Source organism: Denticeps clupeoides, chromosome 19 (assembly GCF_900700375.1).
Source record: "Denticeps clupeoides chromosome 19, fDenClu1.1, whole genome shotgun sequence".
Classification (NCBI taxonomy): domain Eukaryota; kingdom Metazoa; phylum Chordata; class Actinopteri; order Clupeiformes; family Denticipitidae; genus Denticeps; species Denticeps clupeoides.
The window spans coordinates 6,018,575-6,036,286 of record NC_041725.1 but is presented as its reverse complement, the minus strand read 5'-3'; the positions used below and the strand labels follow the sequence as shown (position 1 = coordinate 6,036,286).

At 44.0% G+C, this 17,712-nt stretch overlaps 1 protein-coding gene across 4 annotated transcripts in view; it reads right to left on the bottom strand.

The window, feature by feature from the left end:
• Nucleotides 1-1,781: 1,781 nt before the first annotated feature.
• ltbp4 (latent transforming growth factor beta binding protein 4) overlaps nucleotides 1,782-17,712 on the bottom strand; it is a 56,989-nt gene continuing 41,058 nt past the window's right edge. For 3 of the 4 annotated variants that reach the window (XM_028961671.1, XM_028961673.1, XM_028961674.1), the window contains 26 exons: nucleotides 17,504-17,632; nucleotides 16,524-16,649; nucleotides 16,321-16,440; nucleotides 16,104-16,223; nucleotides 15,153-15,272; nucleotides 14,943-15,062; nucleotides 14,741-14,860; nucleotides 14,396-14,518; nucleotides 13,953-14,072; nucleotides 13,605-13,724; nucleotides 13,407-13,526; nucleotides 12,755-12,874; nucleotides 11,653-11,772; nucleotides 11,041-11,166; nucleotides 10,343-10,690; nucleotides 9,025-9,150; nucleotides 8,699-8,842; nucleotides 7,458-7,694; nucleotides 6,184-6,255; nucleotides 5,968-6,096; nucleotides 5,729-5,875; nucleotides 5,177-5,329; nucleotides 4,727-5,024; nucleotides 4,111-4,394; nucleotides 3,587-3,736; nucleotides 1,782-3,501 (listed from right to left, as the gene is read on the bottom strand). In XM_028961671.1, coding sequence (XP_028817504.1) covers nucleotides 3,365-3,501; nucleotides 3,587-3,736; nucleotides 4,111-4,394; nucleotides 4,727-5,024; nucleotides 5,177-5,329; nucleotides 5,729-5,875; nucleotides 5,968-6,096; nucleotides 6,184-6,255; nucleotides 7,458-7,694; nucleotides 8,699-8,842; nucleotides 9,025-9,150; nucleotides 10,343-10,690; nucleotides 11,041-11,166; nucleotides 11,653-11,772; nucleotides 12,755-12,874; nucleotides 13,407-13,526; nucleotides 13,605-13,724; nucleotides 13,953-14,072; nucleotides 14,396-14,518; nucleotides 14,741-14,860; nucleotides 14,943-15,062; nucleotides 15,153-15,272; nucleotides 16,104-16,223; nucleotides 16,321-16,440; nucleotides 16,524-16,649; nucleotides 17,504-17,632 — 3,929 coding nt within the window. In that variant the 3' untranslated portion in view covers nucleotides 1,782-3,364. The remainder of the gene's footprint in view (nucleotides 3,502-3,586; nucleotides 3,737-4,110; nucleotides 4,395-4,726; nucleotides 5,025-5,176; nucleotides 5,330-5,728; nucleotides 5,876-5,967; nucleotides 6,097-6,183; nucleotides 6,256-7,457; nucleotides 7,695-8,698; nucleotides 8,843-9,024; nucleotides 9,151-10,342; nucleotides 10,691-11,040; nucleotides 11,167-11,652; nucleotides 11,773-12,754; nucleotides 12,875-13,406; nucleotides 13,527-13,604; nucleotides 13,725-13,952; nucleotides 14,073-14,395; nucleotides 14,519-14,740; nucleotides 14,861-14,942; nucleotides 15,063-15,152; nucleotides 15,273-16,103; nucleotides 16,224-16,320; nucleotides 16,441-16,523; nucleotides 16,650-17,503; nucleotides 17,633-17,712) is intronic. The other variant, XM_028961672.1, reaches the window with a different exon arrangement.

Below are 17,712 nucleotides of genomic sequence, written 5' to 3'. Positions count from 1 at the left end.
GCTCACTAAGGGTAATGGGTAAAAAGCAGAGGACACATTTCGTTGTGTCACTGTGTGCTGTGCTGATGTGTATCACAATGACAATCACTTCACTTTCACTTTCAAATTCAGCAGCATACAGGAGGGTATAATTGCACAGTCCCATGAAAATCCGGACATTAATACCGATCCTGAGAAGATCGCTTACAGAATGGGGAAGAGTTGTACAGCCTTATTGCCCCGGGTAAGAAGGACTTCCTGTTCAGTTCTGCATTTAGAGACGATGGTCCATCAGGGAGGCATGCATGGGGTGAGGGGGGTTGTCCATGATACTGAGAAGCGACTGAAAGATGACTTGATCTCAGGTCGCTTTAAATTTCCATGCATGGTTGGTTTTAGAAGAGATTCATCAAGTTATTGCATCTAAACCATATATTTAGACACACAAAAAAATCTAATTTGAAATGACAAGTGTGTGCAAATGAAAACCTTGACCAGCAGGTTGTCGCTCATGCCTGCTTTGCATGCAAATAATAACAATTTCTCCATGTTCAAAATCAAAATTGAGCTGAGCTGCATGTGTCAGTGCTGCTGCTATTAATGATCATTTGGATATTTAAAGCAAAAAAATCCATGTATGCACCATCCACTGCAACACATACATGCATATTATGAATATAATATCAATATAGCATATGAATATATTTTTAGACATGAATGCAGTTCCTTATTAATGTCTCCAGAGCAACATAGGGTTAAAGCATGTTGTTTAGACAAATGGAGGTAGCAGTGCTTTTTTGTACAAATAAATTGATTATCAAATAGTAAATAAATTTATTCAGCACTTCAACTTGCTTTACTTAGATACCCTGTATCAGCTTTTAACAGAAATGGGCAACAGTGATTTTTCACCCCGTTTAAGGTGCATGTTTACCATGCACTTATGCGTCGGGTGATAATGAAACCAAGGTGAGTAATTAAGGTATATCCCTGGCAGGTTACACTGTCCAGAACGTGAGTGCTGATTTGCCAGCTACAGGAACATGGAGTGTGAGAGAAAGTGTTCCCGGTCCATGATGAAAGCTGATATTCCGCTGGCCCCTGCAATCCCGCGTAATAAATTAAATGCACCGTGAACCACTTTAATCAGCTTGGCCGCTTGTGAAGTTCAGGGGATTGGCCTATAAAAAGGATTACGTGAGGGATCCATATAAACACGCCAGGCATTAGGGTTAGGCAGCCGGGTAAGGCGTTTAAAAGCCTACTCAAACAAAAGCACGTGAAGCAGGGAGGCAGAAACTAAACAAACATTTTAAAAGTGTGAAAGGTGCACCACGAGCTTTTGTTTGATTTTGCACTTTCACCTCCAATCACTCCGGACTCTTTTGCACAAAACCACTTTGCACAAAATCACTTTGCACAAAATGACTCTGCGCTTTTTAGGTCCTTACTGCTCTTTCTTTTATGGCTCTTTCTCTCTTTCTTTAAACATTGTAAAAACTGTAACTCATTTGCACACCTTCACCCTACCAGTTACACATATTTTATGTTAAAGACGTAAAAGTGTAATACTTGGTTATGTTTGCAATATTTGCATATTGGTTCATTGTTTACTTGCAACATTTGCAATACTGTGGTCTGTAGCAGTTGCAGAAAGCATTTCACTGCACATCATACCGTGTATGACTGTGTATGTGACAAATACAATTTGAATTTGAATTGGATATTGGATTGGAATTGCAATAAATTCCTTTCTTAAGGCTAACATGATTTCAGTCATAGACATTCTTTCTGTTGTGCAGTACTGTTAGTGGAGAGGGAAAATTATTTATTACCCCTGCTTATGACAAAACATGAACAAAACATGATTCATAATACCAGACCATCTTCGATTTCTGGTCCAGTTCCGATGCTCACGTGTCTATTGTAGGAACTTTTATATGGCCATGTTCTGCAGCCCCAGCTTCCTATCATGGACACCATTAAGATTTTCCACAAGACCAGACAGGTTTAGTCTTCAACATGCTGAACTTGCTTAGCTTTGGATGCCCATGACCACATCACCAGTTCACTATTTATTCTTTCTTGAATCACTTTTGTTAGGTAGTAACCACAGCATTCGGGAACACCCCACATGACATGTTTTGAAGATAACCCAATCATCTAGTATCTCAATCTGCATCTGATCTGGCATCTCATCTTCAAGAACTTGTTGTCTTAGTCTTCATTACTTTTTTTTGTTCTGATGTCAGGTTATTCAGAGTTATTCAGAGTTCTTTAAGACATTTTTAGGGAAGTTACTCACATGACGTAGCTGAAAGTACAATTTCTGATGTACGTAATGAGAAATAGCAAAGTACATGTGCACTTGAACTCCATGCTGCTAATGTACCATGCTATGTGTAGCCAAAACTTTCAGTAGAAAAAGCATTGAATTATGGTCAATCAAATGGCAATACAGTTAATGTGAGGGTTTTCTGAATTTTCAGAATTTATACAGGCCAGTGCTGTAAGAAACTGACCAATGAACATGGTGATGAGAAATAAAGGTCTCCAATGCAAATGTAATCTAAATATATATATATATATTCCTACACTTAGGATAAACAAATGAAAACAATAAAAACAGACATTCTTTTCAAATTTACAATAACTGTTGTGCGAAAGTTCACACAATCACTATGTCTTCCAAAAATACAGTGCATAGTCAAACAAATTTGGGTGCTGAGACATGTTTTACAGATACAAACAAATCAACATATTTACCAGTCGCGTAATATATTTTTGTGGTAAAAAAACAATGTATTAAAAATATAAACATACTTTATAAATGTTCTTAATGACTTTTGGAATTGTGAGAAAGCTTGAGCAGAGTGTTGAAATGTGTTGGAAGTGAGCTCTTCTGTGTTCTGAAGGGACACATTCTAAAAGGAATGATCTGCCTCCTATTATTAAAGCATAAATAATAATAAATCTTTTCGACTAATGATCATGTCTTTGCTGTTGAACTCCACACTGTACATTCACCCAGCATGTTAAACATTTGGTCTACTCCAGTAAACTGCATCTTTGTAAAAAAAAAAAAAAAAATGTGTGTATAGTATATCTGTGCCACTGGATACAGATAGTTCCCCTTCTGGATGGGAGTGGCTCTGAACACATATGACTATGGAACCGGTCCTATGGTACCTCCACAGAAAGTTGCCGCATAGGTGTGTCAAGGGGTACAGATGAGATTTTATAATTATTCTTGTGAAAATGCAGCCGTGACACATTTAGTGTCCATGTCCCATGCATGTGGGCACACAGACACACAAACACAAGCTCAAAAAACATGGGATGTCCAGGGTCCATCCTGATGATAAGAGGTCCCCAGAACTGGTGGCTATGCAGGAATGCAGTAGTTGGGACGACGGGACATGATAAAGCCGACAAGGCACTGGCATCGGTATGAGCCGTCTGTGTTGATGCAGCGTCCGTTAATGCAGTCAGGAATATCTGGTTCCTCACACTCATTAATATCTGTGGAGAAATAATTTTTTTATTAGGGGGACCACAATGTAGAAGGTGAAACAAACACATTTACAGAGCGAGAACTGTGTCGCACCGATGCAAGCCATGGAGGTCATTTCCAACTGGTAGCCAGTGAAGCAGTCGCAGGTATAGCCCTCAGCCACACGGATGCAGCGTCCATTCTCACATCCGTGCACAATTCCGCACTCATCCGCACCGAGGCCCTCATAGGACTCAAATCGCCCTAAAATGAGGAACAAGAAAAATAATACCATGTTGTAATAACATGCATCTTAGCATAGAAATAAGCATGATAATAACTCATACGCAATATACCTAAGAAGAATAAAGCCAATGACCTTGATGTGAAATGTTGACAAGAAACAATATTTCACATATTTGATATTCATTGAGAGTTACTCATTTAACTGATGTTCTTATCCAGAGTGACATATTTTCATTAATTACAGGTCCAGTCCCCTTGGAGCAGCATATGTGTGTGTTGCTCAGGGGCATCAAGCCCATGACTTTGTGGGTCAGCTGGTTCAGAGTCAATTTTGTTACTACGTCCCAGTTCATATAGGTCAGGGTGGAAAGACCACCACTCTATTGTCTTACTTTCAAAAACACGGCGCGGGGTCTCCCCTCTCCGACTGTCCCTGAATGGAGGGAAGGGGGGCGGGAACCTCCACCTCTCCTCCCGGCCATCCTCACTGTAGGGGGAGTTGTCTGGCAGGGGGGCCAGACTCAAGGGGAGGCCCTCGGGAACAGATGGTGGAGGGGGATGCATGCCAAAAGCCTGCTCACTCCGAGGGTCTGTAATCCTGAATGGGGGTCCAGGTCCAGGCCGGGGAGGATCGTACTGAGGATCAAAGTCAGCTTCATCATAGTAAAGGTCAGGCCTGTAAAAAAAAAAAAAGCTACAAGCTAAAGCAAAAAGTTTCTCAGCATCTGGAATGAGGTGAACAAAATGTGGTTTAGTTATGAAATGTGATTTGGCATTGTGATTATCAGTATATGCATGTATTTATATGAATTTGGTGTTATTTTGAATACCTGTAATATCTACCTATCTCAGTTTATAATACTGCAGTGCTACAAAAAACTTCAAATACTCTCAGTAGTGAAATATCAAGAAAACAATTTATATATAGGAATGAATGAATGGATAATTTTTTTCATCTCATCCTCACAATAAATCAAAACTAATGTTCTTGTCTTTTCTTAATATTACCCTGGGCCAGTGCTGTAGGGGGTCTCAGATCGGCTGTAGGATCCTGGTGGTCTCTCCCTGAGTCCTGATCTCCTTCCCCCAAAGGGAGAGTAGTCCTCGTAGACAGGGAGGGGGTAATCTTGCCTTGGAGGGAAAGGTTCTGAATAAGGGTCTGGTTCGTAAGGGAGGGCATAGCTCCCTCCACCACCACGCCTGGGTCCTGGATAGGGACCTGGGAGTGGGCCTGGACTGTAACGGTCAGGAAATGGGGGAGGGAAGGCTGGACCCAACACAGGACTGCACAGACGTTCATACTCCTCTGTTAGAAAGGAGAAAACGGAGAATAGGAGAGAGAAAGATGCGTTTAGGCAATGTATATTCAGAACAAAGAGTAGCAGGACTGATGTGAGAGTGTGTGAGAGAGAGAACGAGAGAGAAGAGAGTGAGAGAGTTCATGTATATGTATGTTACCTGAGTCTGTGGCAGGACAGAGAGCGCAGCTAAAGCTCCACGCCTCGCCATGTTGACAGCAGCACTCAGAGAACGTCACCTGACGTCCCCGTAACAGCCTTTGGCAGACCAGGTCGGCCGTCACATGCTGCCAGCAGACTGACAGGCTGTCATCTGAAAGAAGAAGTAATAAATAAACTCCTGAATCATGGTGGGCCACCCATGTGTGGAAGTGGCCGAGTGGAAAGAACTCACATATGAGTCACATGATCACAAAGTTGCAGGGTCAAAACCTTAAGACTTAAATACTGATTTTAAGTCACTCTGGATCAGGGCTTCTGTGAAATGTCATAATTTTTAAACGGACTAAAATATGACATTGTCTTCAGAAGCTATCATTACCTGAGCATTTGGCACAATAGAACATTTTGGGTAAAGCACTTTTGCTACAATTTGCTGAAATATTAACAGAACATATTGTGTGTTCAATAAATATCCTCCATCTCATCTACATGAACATCATTCGATTAAGAACAAATTCAGCTATATTCAAGGTGTTGGATACCATCTTACCAACGCTCAGGCCGGTGGTGTTTACGCAGCTCTGCTGAGAGTCATCCAGCACTAGGGGGGGTTCACATGTACAGTAATAGCTGCCCATGGTGTTGATGCAGATCCCACCAAGGCAAGGTGGCTCCTCAACCGCACACTCATCATTATCTAGACGTTAAAAAATTATACATACAAAAGCATGCCTTCAGCAGATGTATTTGTGCATAAATTGGTGAATCTGTCTCAAAGGCCTTACTTACCAACACACTCCAGACGTTCATTGTGATAGTAGAAGCCGCTGGAACAGTAGCAGGAGTAGCCGGGGATATTGTTCACACATCGTCCGTTCTTACACACTTCCTTGTCAAACAGCTTGCACTCGTCCACGTCTGAACGATGAAACCCATTTAGTTCTATAATAAGTGCATGCCTCGAGGCTGTTTGTCATGTGACTCAGGTGTGCACGAGTGCGTTACCTCTGTAACTGAATGCACTATGTCCCGTTGTCACATATCCCCTTCCACTTGGACAGAGGCTCTGAAATTCCACTAGACACAAAACAGTGGAGAAAACAGACCTTATCTGGATAGGTAAGATATTAGCTGAAAGACGATCATATCCTTTTAGTATGACTCGCTGCATTTACATTCATAATCAGCCCCTCAAGATCACAAAAAGTTACCAAACTCTGGAGAAAATCTTTCTATAAATATCTACGAATCAGCATCCAATGCCGACCGTACACAAAAATACAAAAAATTGCAAAAAAAAAAAAAAAAAAAAGCAAACAAAGCAAAAAAAAAAATGCATTGCATTAAAAAAAAATGTTTGCTATGAAATCAGGCCTTTTAGATGACAACAACAAAGTCTAGAGGGATTATGAAAGGAGTGCATATTTAAAATCACTCTGAACTGGTACATCTTCATTTGTCAGCACATTTCATATGTTGCTCTGTCAGGGGTATTTATAGGCATTCATTTGGTTAGAATTTTGTACAGTATAGTGCTGTCATGTCGCAATGTGGCATATGCTATATGAAACCCTAAAATGAAACAAAAAGTCAGGGGTGTCAAACCCATGGCCTGCGGGCCACATCCTGCAAGATTACTTTATATAGATTTATTATTATGGGAAGGTGATATGAAGCGCTGATAAAACACAAACTACATATCCCATAATGAGGTGCTTCAGTGCACACAGTGAAATTTGTCCTATGCATTTAACCAATCACCCTGAGTGAGCAGTGGGCAGCCATGACAGGCGCCCGGGGAGCAGAGTGTGGGGACGGTGCTTTTCTCAGTGGCACCTTGGAGTAACCTTCTGATTACGGGGCCACTTCCTTAACCGCTTAGTTGCCTATCTTTACACTGCAGCTGAATCTGTGGGTTGTGGGTTGGGTTGTAAAATTTTTTTTTTCCATACTTCAGAGTCACCAAAGCACCAAGCAAACTCAGTGCGTAGGGCCCTCTGTTTGTCAACAAAGTGCACGGTGCATTATGAGATCTGTAGTTTGCACTTCATATTGCTGGGCCATAATAATAGATTTTTATATAGCAGTGTATATGCAACTGAAGCACCGCATTATGGGATATATAGTTTGTGTTTTATCAGTGCTTCATATCGGCTGCCCACGAATCCTGCCCGCAGGCCACGAGTTTGATACATGTGGCATAAGCCAAAACTAAAGCAGTAATCTTTATTAAAAAGGAAAGAGTATAATTGTTTGGTATGGCCTTTTTTGATCTGTACCTGTTCCCAGTTGGGGGCAGCCTTCGTACACGCACTCAAGGCCCCATCCCCAGCCTACGGTGCAGCAGCACTCCTGGTGGGTGGTGTTGTGGGCGAGAACGTTACAGGAACTGGGGTCAGCCATGTTATAGTAACATTGCCTCACCTCCCCATGCTTTGCAGGGGGCAGCGATGCAGAATTCCCGCCTGGGCGTCGCACCACAGTTGTTGTTGAGGAGATGGATGACGTACCAGGGTCTACAGAATGAGAAATGGGAACACGATACTACAGTAAACAATAAATGAGCCAAGAGTTCTAAAACAGCAATCAATCATTTGCAAAATTGCAATACATTCTCCCAGGGCAAAATGCAAAGGTCATCCAAGATTCAATGCCTTGTCTTAAATATTGTGAGCTATTCATTATTGTGGCCAGGAGGTGTCAGTGTCAGCACACACAGCAGTCTAATCTGTCCATAGAATCACAGTGCCCGAACGTAAAAGTGTATATTCTGCTGTCTTATTTATCTTTTGAATAAAGCTAGTTTTAGTCATTTCATCTGTATATTAACCATCATTTTTATTACAGCATACTTTGTATAAACCTACTAATATGTAGCATTACTCACTGCTTATTCCTGATAAAGGTTTCAGTTGCCAAAGACAAAGTGAAGTGATTGTCATTTTGATACACAGCAGCACAGCACACGGTGCACACAGTGAAATGTGTCCTCTGCATTTAACCCATCACCCTTGGTGAGCAGTGGGCAGCCATGACAGGCGCCCGGGGAGCAGTGTGTGGGGACGGTGCTTTGCTCAGTGGCACCTCAGTGGCACATTGGAACCGGCAACCTTCTGATTACAGGGCCACTTCCTTAACCGCTAGGCCACCACTGCCCCCCGCTAGGCCACCATTGCCCCTAGCGCCCATCCCAGGCACTAGGTGCAGGGTGGGTACCAAGATGGACCACACACCATTCAATCACATAAAATCATATCTATGGACAATTCAGAATGGCAAGAGAAAACCGGAGAACCTAAAGGAAACCCTCACCAACACTAGGCAAGCATGCAACGCCGTACACCCAAGGTCCGAGCCCGGATTCGAACTCAAATGTGAAATGACGTCCCAAACCACCGCGTCATCCATGCCCTGGATAAGGCTGTCCGATAAATGCCATAAATGTAAAACATTTCCTAACCCACATACAGACTATATGCCCGAGCTGAACGGCATGCCAGTCCTGATCAGTGGCCATTACCTTCCCGGGGCTGGCGGATGCACTGCCCTGACCGGGGATTGAAGACCTCCTCAGGGTTAGGGCAGTCACACATGAAAGAGCCCTCCACATTCTCACAGTGTGCAGTGCCACACACACCCTGCATGGTCTCACACTCATTTTCATCTGGACAGAAAGAGAGAGAGAGAGAAAGAGAGAGAGAGAGAACATGTGAATAGTTCAGTAAATAAGACAAAACATTCCGGCCTCAAATTTCTCTTTCAGATCCCAAATTTTCCCTCAGGGATCCACATATCTATCTGTCTGTCGATTCTAGATTTTTCATGATGACATATGCGCGTACGTACCTACACATCCTCCAGCATCTCCTGCAGCCACGTAGCCCTGGTCACACATGCACTGGTATGTACCGATCAGGTTCTGGCAGAAGGAGTGCTTCCCACACACGGTTTCATTAGCACACTCGTTAACGTCTGACAGAGAGAGCCAGAGAGAAGAAGCAATGATTACAATCTGCGTTGGGTTTAAAGCCACAATCGGAGATTCGTGTATGACTATGCAGTCTGCATTACATCCCGTGTGTGAGTGCGAGCGAAAGAGAGAGAGTGTTACTACGTGTCTATAAATAGCACGGATTTGCAGTAATTGTGTATGATGTGTGCATGTTTATGGTCTATGTGGGTGAGAGTGTGTTGCTTGAAGTTCTTGGCAAATGAACAGGACCGGAAGTCATCTGATCAAACGTCTGTGTGCTAAGGGGAGACAACACACACACACGTCACATACAGCTGCCTTGAGACATGACTCACACACTCTAATTCTCCCTCGCACACTCTTTTGAGGGGACCCAGGGTAATAAATATTCATCAAATCTATTTGATATGTTGAAACTTAACCCTAAAAAAAGAAGCAACTGTCATATTAACAGAAGAAGTGTTACAAAATCTTTAGGCCTTGTTGTTATCAAAGTTATCATGCTCACTCATTGCACGCTTACATGACATATTATGGTGCTTTTATATCTAACACTATTCACATGTATGCAATTACAACTATTTATTTATATCTAACGCAGATTGTCATCACCCATTATTACTCATAACCAACGCATGAAAATTATAGCAGGTGCAAATCTAAAGGACAGCGCACACATTTACTCCAAATCTAATGCTGTAGAATTAGGTCAGGTGACTCAGAACTTGGTCCTGGAGGGCACCCTCCCAGCACAGCTTAGTTCTATGTTCCAGGCTATGAGTCTATGCTATTAGTACCACAGCATCCCATAACGCTTTCAAAGCAGTTATTTATTATGTGTGCTTTAGTATTTAAAAGAGGCACAGAAAGCGTTAGCCATCATATTCTGAAAAAAAATGAATAATGTTGCTCAGGCTTGCAAATTTATTGACTATTTAAGTATCCGCAGTGTGTCATTTTGAAAAAAGAACATATCATGTCATCTCCTGTCCCTACCTCCTTCCCACACATTAGATGCCCTAGAAATTAAGAGGAAATAAGTTCAGAATAAATGTCACAGTAGAGCTTTTTCCCACGTTGGTAATTGTGTGATTTTTTTTTCACGGTTCCAGGAAAATGGTTCTAAAATACACTACGAGATAACAGTTGTGAGCATGATGTCATGGCCACTCTTTCAACAGATGTCCTTACCCACACACTCCCCAGTGGCCGTGACCCTGTAGCCTGGCTCACAGGAAGTGAAGCAGCGGTACGAGCCGATGGTGTTCTCACAGCGTTGGGTCCCGCACACAGCACCCTCAGAGTCCACACACTCATCCACGTCTGGGGGGAGGCAAGGTGGTGAAGAGGAAGTGAATGAGTAAGAAGTGGGTGTAACGTAGGGGTAAAGGGAAATAAAGATGGGGCGATATTTACCCAGACAGGCGGTCTTCTCGGGGTTGGTGGTGAATCCCGCTTGGCACCTGCACTGGAACGAGCCCTCGCTGTTGACACAGTGCCCGTCCTGGCACACACCGGGCCTGGCACACTCGTCTTCGTCTGGCACAAAGCAACACGCGGCAGCATCAGCATCGACTGCCAAAGAGGCCGGGGCGTCGCGCTGAGCGGAGAGCCCCCTTTTTACAGAGTGCGCTTTGTGATGTTACCACCGCGGCGAGCCGTGGCTGATGAGCTCAGAGTGAAAACAGACTCCGTTTACCGCCTCAGCCTGAAAGGACGGCCGCGTCGCGGCGAGGGAAACACGTTCTAACAATAAACAGCCACGCAACTCGAGCACGAATACAGTTCCCACCAATCGCTCAAAAATCATGTTTACAAGGACGCGTTACACTGGTGGTTTCCACCGTTATCTGAGGTGCATGTGGAGCATGTGCGCCGGATGCTTTTACCGAGACATGAGGTGCCGTCGGCGCCGGTCCGGTAGCCTGGAGCACACTGGCACCGGTACGAGCCCTTGGTGTTTATACACTCGCCCCGCGGGAAGCAGTACTCCCCCTCCATGCACTCGTTGATGTCTGAGGTCAACACAGAGACACACGGACGTCAGGCCGCCACGACACATACTAACAGCAACGTAAACGCGGTCGCGGCGGCATCAACACGCAGTCGCCACGACGTCAAGCGGCGGCGCACGAGAACACGAAGCATCAGCACCCAATAACAAAGGAGTAAACACGGACGCTCGACACGTCAACAGCACAACAGCACATTCAACAAAGCAAGGAAACCAACAAACTGTTGAAAATTGTCCCATACGCATTGCCAAACATCAAAAGAAGCCAATTTTCTGCATTTCTTTAATAAATATCCGACATGCAACAATATAACATACAGAATATATAATATACTTTTATATGGAACCAAGGGGGACATTTTCAACATGTTATAAAATGTTTTGTAATAGACTTATATAGAGAAGACGTTTTGTTTCGCAATGACTATTGATGTCCTAATGAGGAAATGAAAGGAAAGAAGGAGCTGTGCTCAGCGTCCCCACCCACCTCGACATTGCTGTCCCAAGGCCCTGTATCCAGGTTTGCACTCACAGTGGTATGAACCGTCGGTGTTAACACACAGGCTCTCTGGACCACATACCTGAGGGCCCTGACACTCGTCCACGTCTGAGGAGAGAAAGGAGAGCTGTGGTTAAATGCATTACCAGGCTGGAGCTGCGATGTCACTCAGCTTGGAGCACTGTCAACTAAATTGCACGTACTGTTGCTCCACTGTTGAATACTGTTGAATGTCGACACCTGAATAGTCTTGAAACAGTGAAAGTGATTGTCTTTGTCCTTATGATACACAGCATAGCACAGCACATGGTGACGCAACGGTACGTGTTTTTTTTAGCCATCACCTTAGCGAGGTACCTTGCGACGGTACCTTGCTCAGGGGCACCTTGATAGTTCCTTTGGTTACAAGTACGTTTCCTAACCTACAAGGTCACCCCTGAGACACACAGCCAGAGAAGGTCAATAAATAATCATGCGAGGGTTCGTACGGGTGACCATAGCCACGTCCCCATTCTAACAAACGGTGTGACGTTTTTTGTTCTTCTGTAGTTGGTGCAAGCAATAGATCATGTCATTCTCCAAAGAACCCATGCAACCAAAGGAGCGTGATGCAACCAGTAATGTTATATTCCACTGTTGCCACAGGCAGCTTTGAAGCAGACGTTTGCTCTTGCATCAGTTTGGCATGCCATCTGATTTAAATAGACACTCGGGGGGGATAATTGTATCCAAATTGGTTCCTGAGAAGGCAGATGTGGACCATGTGTATCTGTGCTTTGCTGGAGAGCTTGCTGACCTATTGCAACATCAGATGATAATGAGCCGATCGACGCAGTCCAGTTAGAAATCAAATCTGCACTGCATTGCATTGCAGCATAGCATTTTATTATTCCACATTATGACAAAGGAATGCCAACTCGCAATGTATTTTGAAGAAGAGAGTGTCTGTCAACACATGCAGGTTACAACACATTACTGCAGAAAATGGCAAGTGGAAAAAAAAGGAATTAGACAGGCAACACAAGCAGAAGTAGATATGAAACAGCTCTAGAAATGTATATGCCTTATAAAAACCCGCGCAACGTCTTACCAGAACACTTTCCATTCTGCATGCTGTATCCAACCCGGCAGGGAACACACCTGTAGGAGCCCTGAGAGTTCACGCACTGCTGGCCGGGACACTGCAGAGGATCCTCGCACTCGTTTATATCTGGGGTGGAGGAGAAGAACACGGGTTGTGAAAACAATTTAGTGCTAAGCAAATACCCCAGGAGACACCAAAGGTGAGTGTTTTCTAACACTTCTGCCAAGCCGTTCACTATCCCAGCTAGAACAAACACGAACCATGAGGAGATCAGACCTACCAATTCAGATCATTGTTACATGGCACAGTTCTGTAAGCACGGGTTACAACAAGTCACAACCTTTATACCTAAAGAGCCAATCCGGTGCTGGTTCATAATGTCTGTGTTCTAACAGCAGTTCCTAACATGAAACCATAGAGCAAACAGGACCTCAGTGGCCTTCGAGCTGTTCAGTAATTATCCACACTTTGAATATTAAATGAATATTAAATGAGGAAACATTCGCATGACACTACTGTACTGTAGTGAAGCTACCATACTCGCATGCAAGCCTATTTTGGTCCCCATCCAAATACACGATACAGAAGGGATTAACCTGGGGACGCCGCGTTCGCTCTGCCTTGATTCGTGGGGTTTGGAATGAGGGCAGACATGTACCTGTGCACACGTTGTCCTGCAGCTGGAACCCAATGTAGCACTCGCATCTGTAACCGCCAGCCGCGTTCTTGCAACGGCCGTTGGCGCAGACTCTGGGAGTCTGACTGCACTCGTCCACATCTGTGTGGAGAGGAGGGCACCTGAGCGACGGCCTGCGGTTTTTCCGCGCCGGGGATTAAGCTGAGAGGTCGAGGGTACCTTGGCACTGGCCGTTCTGGAGGCTGAAGCCTGGTTTGCAGGTGACACACTGGAAGGAACCATCCAAGTTCACACATTCCTTTCCTGGGCACTGGAGCGCATTTTCACACTCGTCCACATCTGCGACCAGAAAAAAATGGGGATTCGCTGGAGTTCAAAAGTCTAACATCCTGTTAACTTAAGAAATCCGACTCAAATAATCGACAACATGCCTCGGTACAGAACAAAAGTACCCAAGTATTTTTTTAACAATTTACTGTAGGCTTGCCTTTTCCCTGCCGAGCTAGAAAAGGCTCTTCCAAAATATATGTCAGCCTTGTGAAACCCAGAGTCCCATTTAGGAGTTACCTGTGCATCTGTCGCCCTCCTGTCGGTAGCCGTTGCGGCACGCACACCTGAAGCTGCCAGGGGTGTTCTCACAGCGGCCATTACTGCATATGCCTGGCGTCTCCACACACTCATTCACATCTGCGGCAAAGACATCAAAGACACAGAGGGCTTGATATATAGTGCAGGTAAGGTAGCCAAATCAGTGATGTCTCTTCTGTCCTGCCTCCAAACAGCAGTTCATTGTTTCTAAGGGCTTAACTGGACATCAGAGTTGTTTTGAGCCAAAACTCAAATTTCATTTATGACTATGTATGTGCATCTATATATGATATGCATGCATAAACAATGTATGCATAGTTAAAACTATTGAACCATCAGTTTTAACACTGTCCACAGGTACAACACATGCATATGGTGTGACAGGAACCATCACATTTAGCTACTTTTTCCATGTTACCTACCTGAACACTGCCCGTTCAGCAACTTGAAACCCGACTGGCATGTCGCACATCTGTAGCTGCCCAGAGTGTTCTCACAAACCCCGCCGCCACAAGGAGGGGGTGTCCTAATGCACTCGTTCACATCTGAAATAAGGTTTAATCTCACATTTCACTTTTGACAAAACACAACAGTGCAAACATATTAAGACAAAGCAAACTTTAATCCCATTGTTCATTTTCAACTGCATGCAAATTCAGCTGTTGTACTGCAAATTTTAGTCTTTAGTCACAGAATAACTTATTTACATCATGTGAATGGTTTTATATAAATAAATACACTTTAGCAAAGTGCAACTGCAGCCTTACCTGTGCAGTTGTTGCCCTGCAATCTGAAGCCAGTGTGACACACACATCTGTAGCTGCTCAATGTGTTCTCACACTGGCCGTTGCTGCAGGGACTGGGAGTCTGGCGGCACTCGTCCACATCTGTAGAGGACACATTTTTAGAGTCCCTACAGAAACCTATACGGTAGCAGCTGCTGACGTGCTGTTTTACCACGTAACTCACCTGCGCACTTCCCGTTCTGCAGCCTAAAGCCGGGCCTGCATGACACACACCTGAATGACCCGTGGGAGTTTACACACTCCTGACCCGGACAGCGTAGAGCATTCTCACATTCATTCACATCTGTGGCAGGGGACAGTCAAGGTCTCACGAGAAAGCAGTAGAGCGACCATGAAACACTGAGATGAGAAAGCATGTTGACGGGGGTTCTACCTATGCAGGAATTGCCCTGTCGTTTGAAGCCGGTACGACACACGCATTTGTAGCTCCCTGGAGTGTTCTCACACTGGCTGTTACTACAGGGATTGGGGGTCTGTCGACACTCGTCAATATCTGATAAAATAAAGACAGTTAATAAAGGCTACTGGTTGCCGTAAAGCAAGTGTACAAGGATGTAAACAAGTCATAAATAGACAATTTAACGTTGCATATGTTGCATGGGTTAAAATCCTGAACCGCCAAGGTACCGTCCCCCCACATACATTTCCATATTCCCCCAAATCCATTGAAATTACACCCTTACAGCATTACGTACATCAGTCACTATGAATGCCTGGAATTGTTTTTACTTTAAGAACAGCAGTCACCTTTCTGTCACCCTCCTAAACAGCCGAACTGTCACACATATTGCAACTGCACTTTATGTACACTTGCATTATTATCATTGTATTTATTCTGTGTATATATATTTTTTGTACTTTTTATACAACATCGGCCAGAATCAAATTCCTTGTCTGTGTTCGTTCATATACTTGATCAATAAATGCGATTCTCATTAAAGGTGCAATGAGTCCGATTTGTACTACAGGTAGGGGGCAGCATTTCACCAGATCTCCAGTCGTTAGAAACGTGGAAATGCACAGTCCCTGTCCCCGTCCTGGATACTGAGAGAAACTGGAATGCTGACCTCATACTGTTTCATACAGCAGTACACTGTTGCATCTTGAGGTAAAGGTTGCCGTTAAACGTCCTTCAGGAAGTAACACCATTATGTCTTCATATTCTATCGATAATTTCAGATATTTTCTTTAGGTTTTACACCAAAATTTTTTTTTGAGAAATTGCACACCTAAAACAAGCCCTGGAAATCCTCGTCAATTAGAACAATTGAAAAGTTTGAGCAAATAAAGAGATTGATGTTTGATCAATGTATAAAAACATTACCCGAGCATTGTCCATGGAGAAGGCCAAAGCCTGGCTGACAGGGAACACATCTGTAGGAGCCCTGTGAGTTCACACACTCCTGACCAGGACAGCGTAGTGGATCGTCACACTCATCATTATCTGATAAAGCAAGGACAACGCCATTCAAGAGGGATCATGGCCAAATACAGCAGCATTCTTTTACTTGAACTGAGAGGTATAGAGTTTGAGGTTTCACCTTTGCAATTGTCTCCTTGAAGTTTGAATCCAATTCTGCACACACACTTGTAGCTGCCTGGTGTGTTCTCACACTGACCGTTAATGCATGGGTTGGGTACCTGCCGACACTCATCCACATCTGGGTGTTTTAAAAAGCCAGTCAGATCACTCAGTGGAAGAAACAGGAATACAAGAAATGCCACCACTGGTGCCCGTTCTCACCCTGGCACTGTGTTTGCTGGAAATTGGTTTGGAACCCAGATGGGCAGCTGCAACGGTAGCTACCAGGCGTGTTCTCACACACGCCCACAGGGCACAGCCCGGGTGTCAGCAGACATTCATTTATGTCTGCATAGCAAAGAAACAACTATCAAACTTTATATATATATACATATATATGTGTGTGTGTGTAAAATATATATATAAATAACTCACCTTAATATATAAAAAAGAAAACATTTAACCTCAGCATATCCCAATTTTGAGATCTACATCATTTTGCTTTGTGAACCAAGAAAGGCTTGGAGTCACACCCCCTGACCCCGGGATTTAAGGCTCAACTGAACTGACAGAGACACAGTAGACCGGGCTGGACTGCCCTGACCTGAGGGGTCGAGCAGGGGATTTAAGGAAACACAGCAAACAAAAAGTTTGAGGGTCAACGTATCTAAGAAAGTTTTGCCATGCCAGGGTGCCCTCTCCTGTCCTATGACCTTTCGAAGCTCTGTGGGAAAAGGGCTAAAGCATTGTCTAGAGGCAAAGAGTGAACACTGCCATAACGATGAACTGCGGCATTTCACACACAATAGTTTCTGAAAAGGCCAATTCATTTGTCTCACAAAAAAGATCATTTTCTTAGAATTCCCCATGGCCTGCAACCCTAAAAGCACGGCTGTGACAACAGTAACATGGAATGTTGGTAGACCAAAGGCAGTGTAAGCAGTCAGGGAATACTGAAGGTGAAAGAGACCCAACACACTGGCTTGGGCCATCAGGTTTCAGGTTCCAACTTATTCAGACTAACACACTCACAGTCCTCTGGTTTGGAAATGACAGAATGTCTATATGATGCTTCACTTCAGAATGTGGAGCTCCCATTAAAGATTCTTTCACTGAGATAACTGGACTGGAAACACTGGATGCGGCTGAGGTGAACTAACAACAAGGAACTGTGAAAGTGGAAGACCAGCGGGCCTCCAGACCTTGGCACTGGGTGCGTTGGGCATTGAGCTGGTGTCCTGGATCGCAGAGGCACGTATGCCTGCCCCCGGGCTGGTCTACACAACGGCCCGCTCCACATATCTGAGGCCTGGATTCACAAACAGGAGACTCTGGAAGAACAGAGTTGAAACGATATAATAACATTAGATGAGTAATTTCTTCTGTTTGATTTGCTGTTTGTATTTTCAGC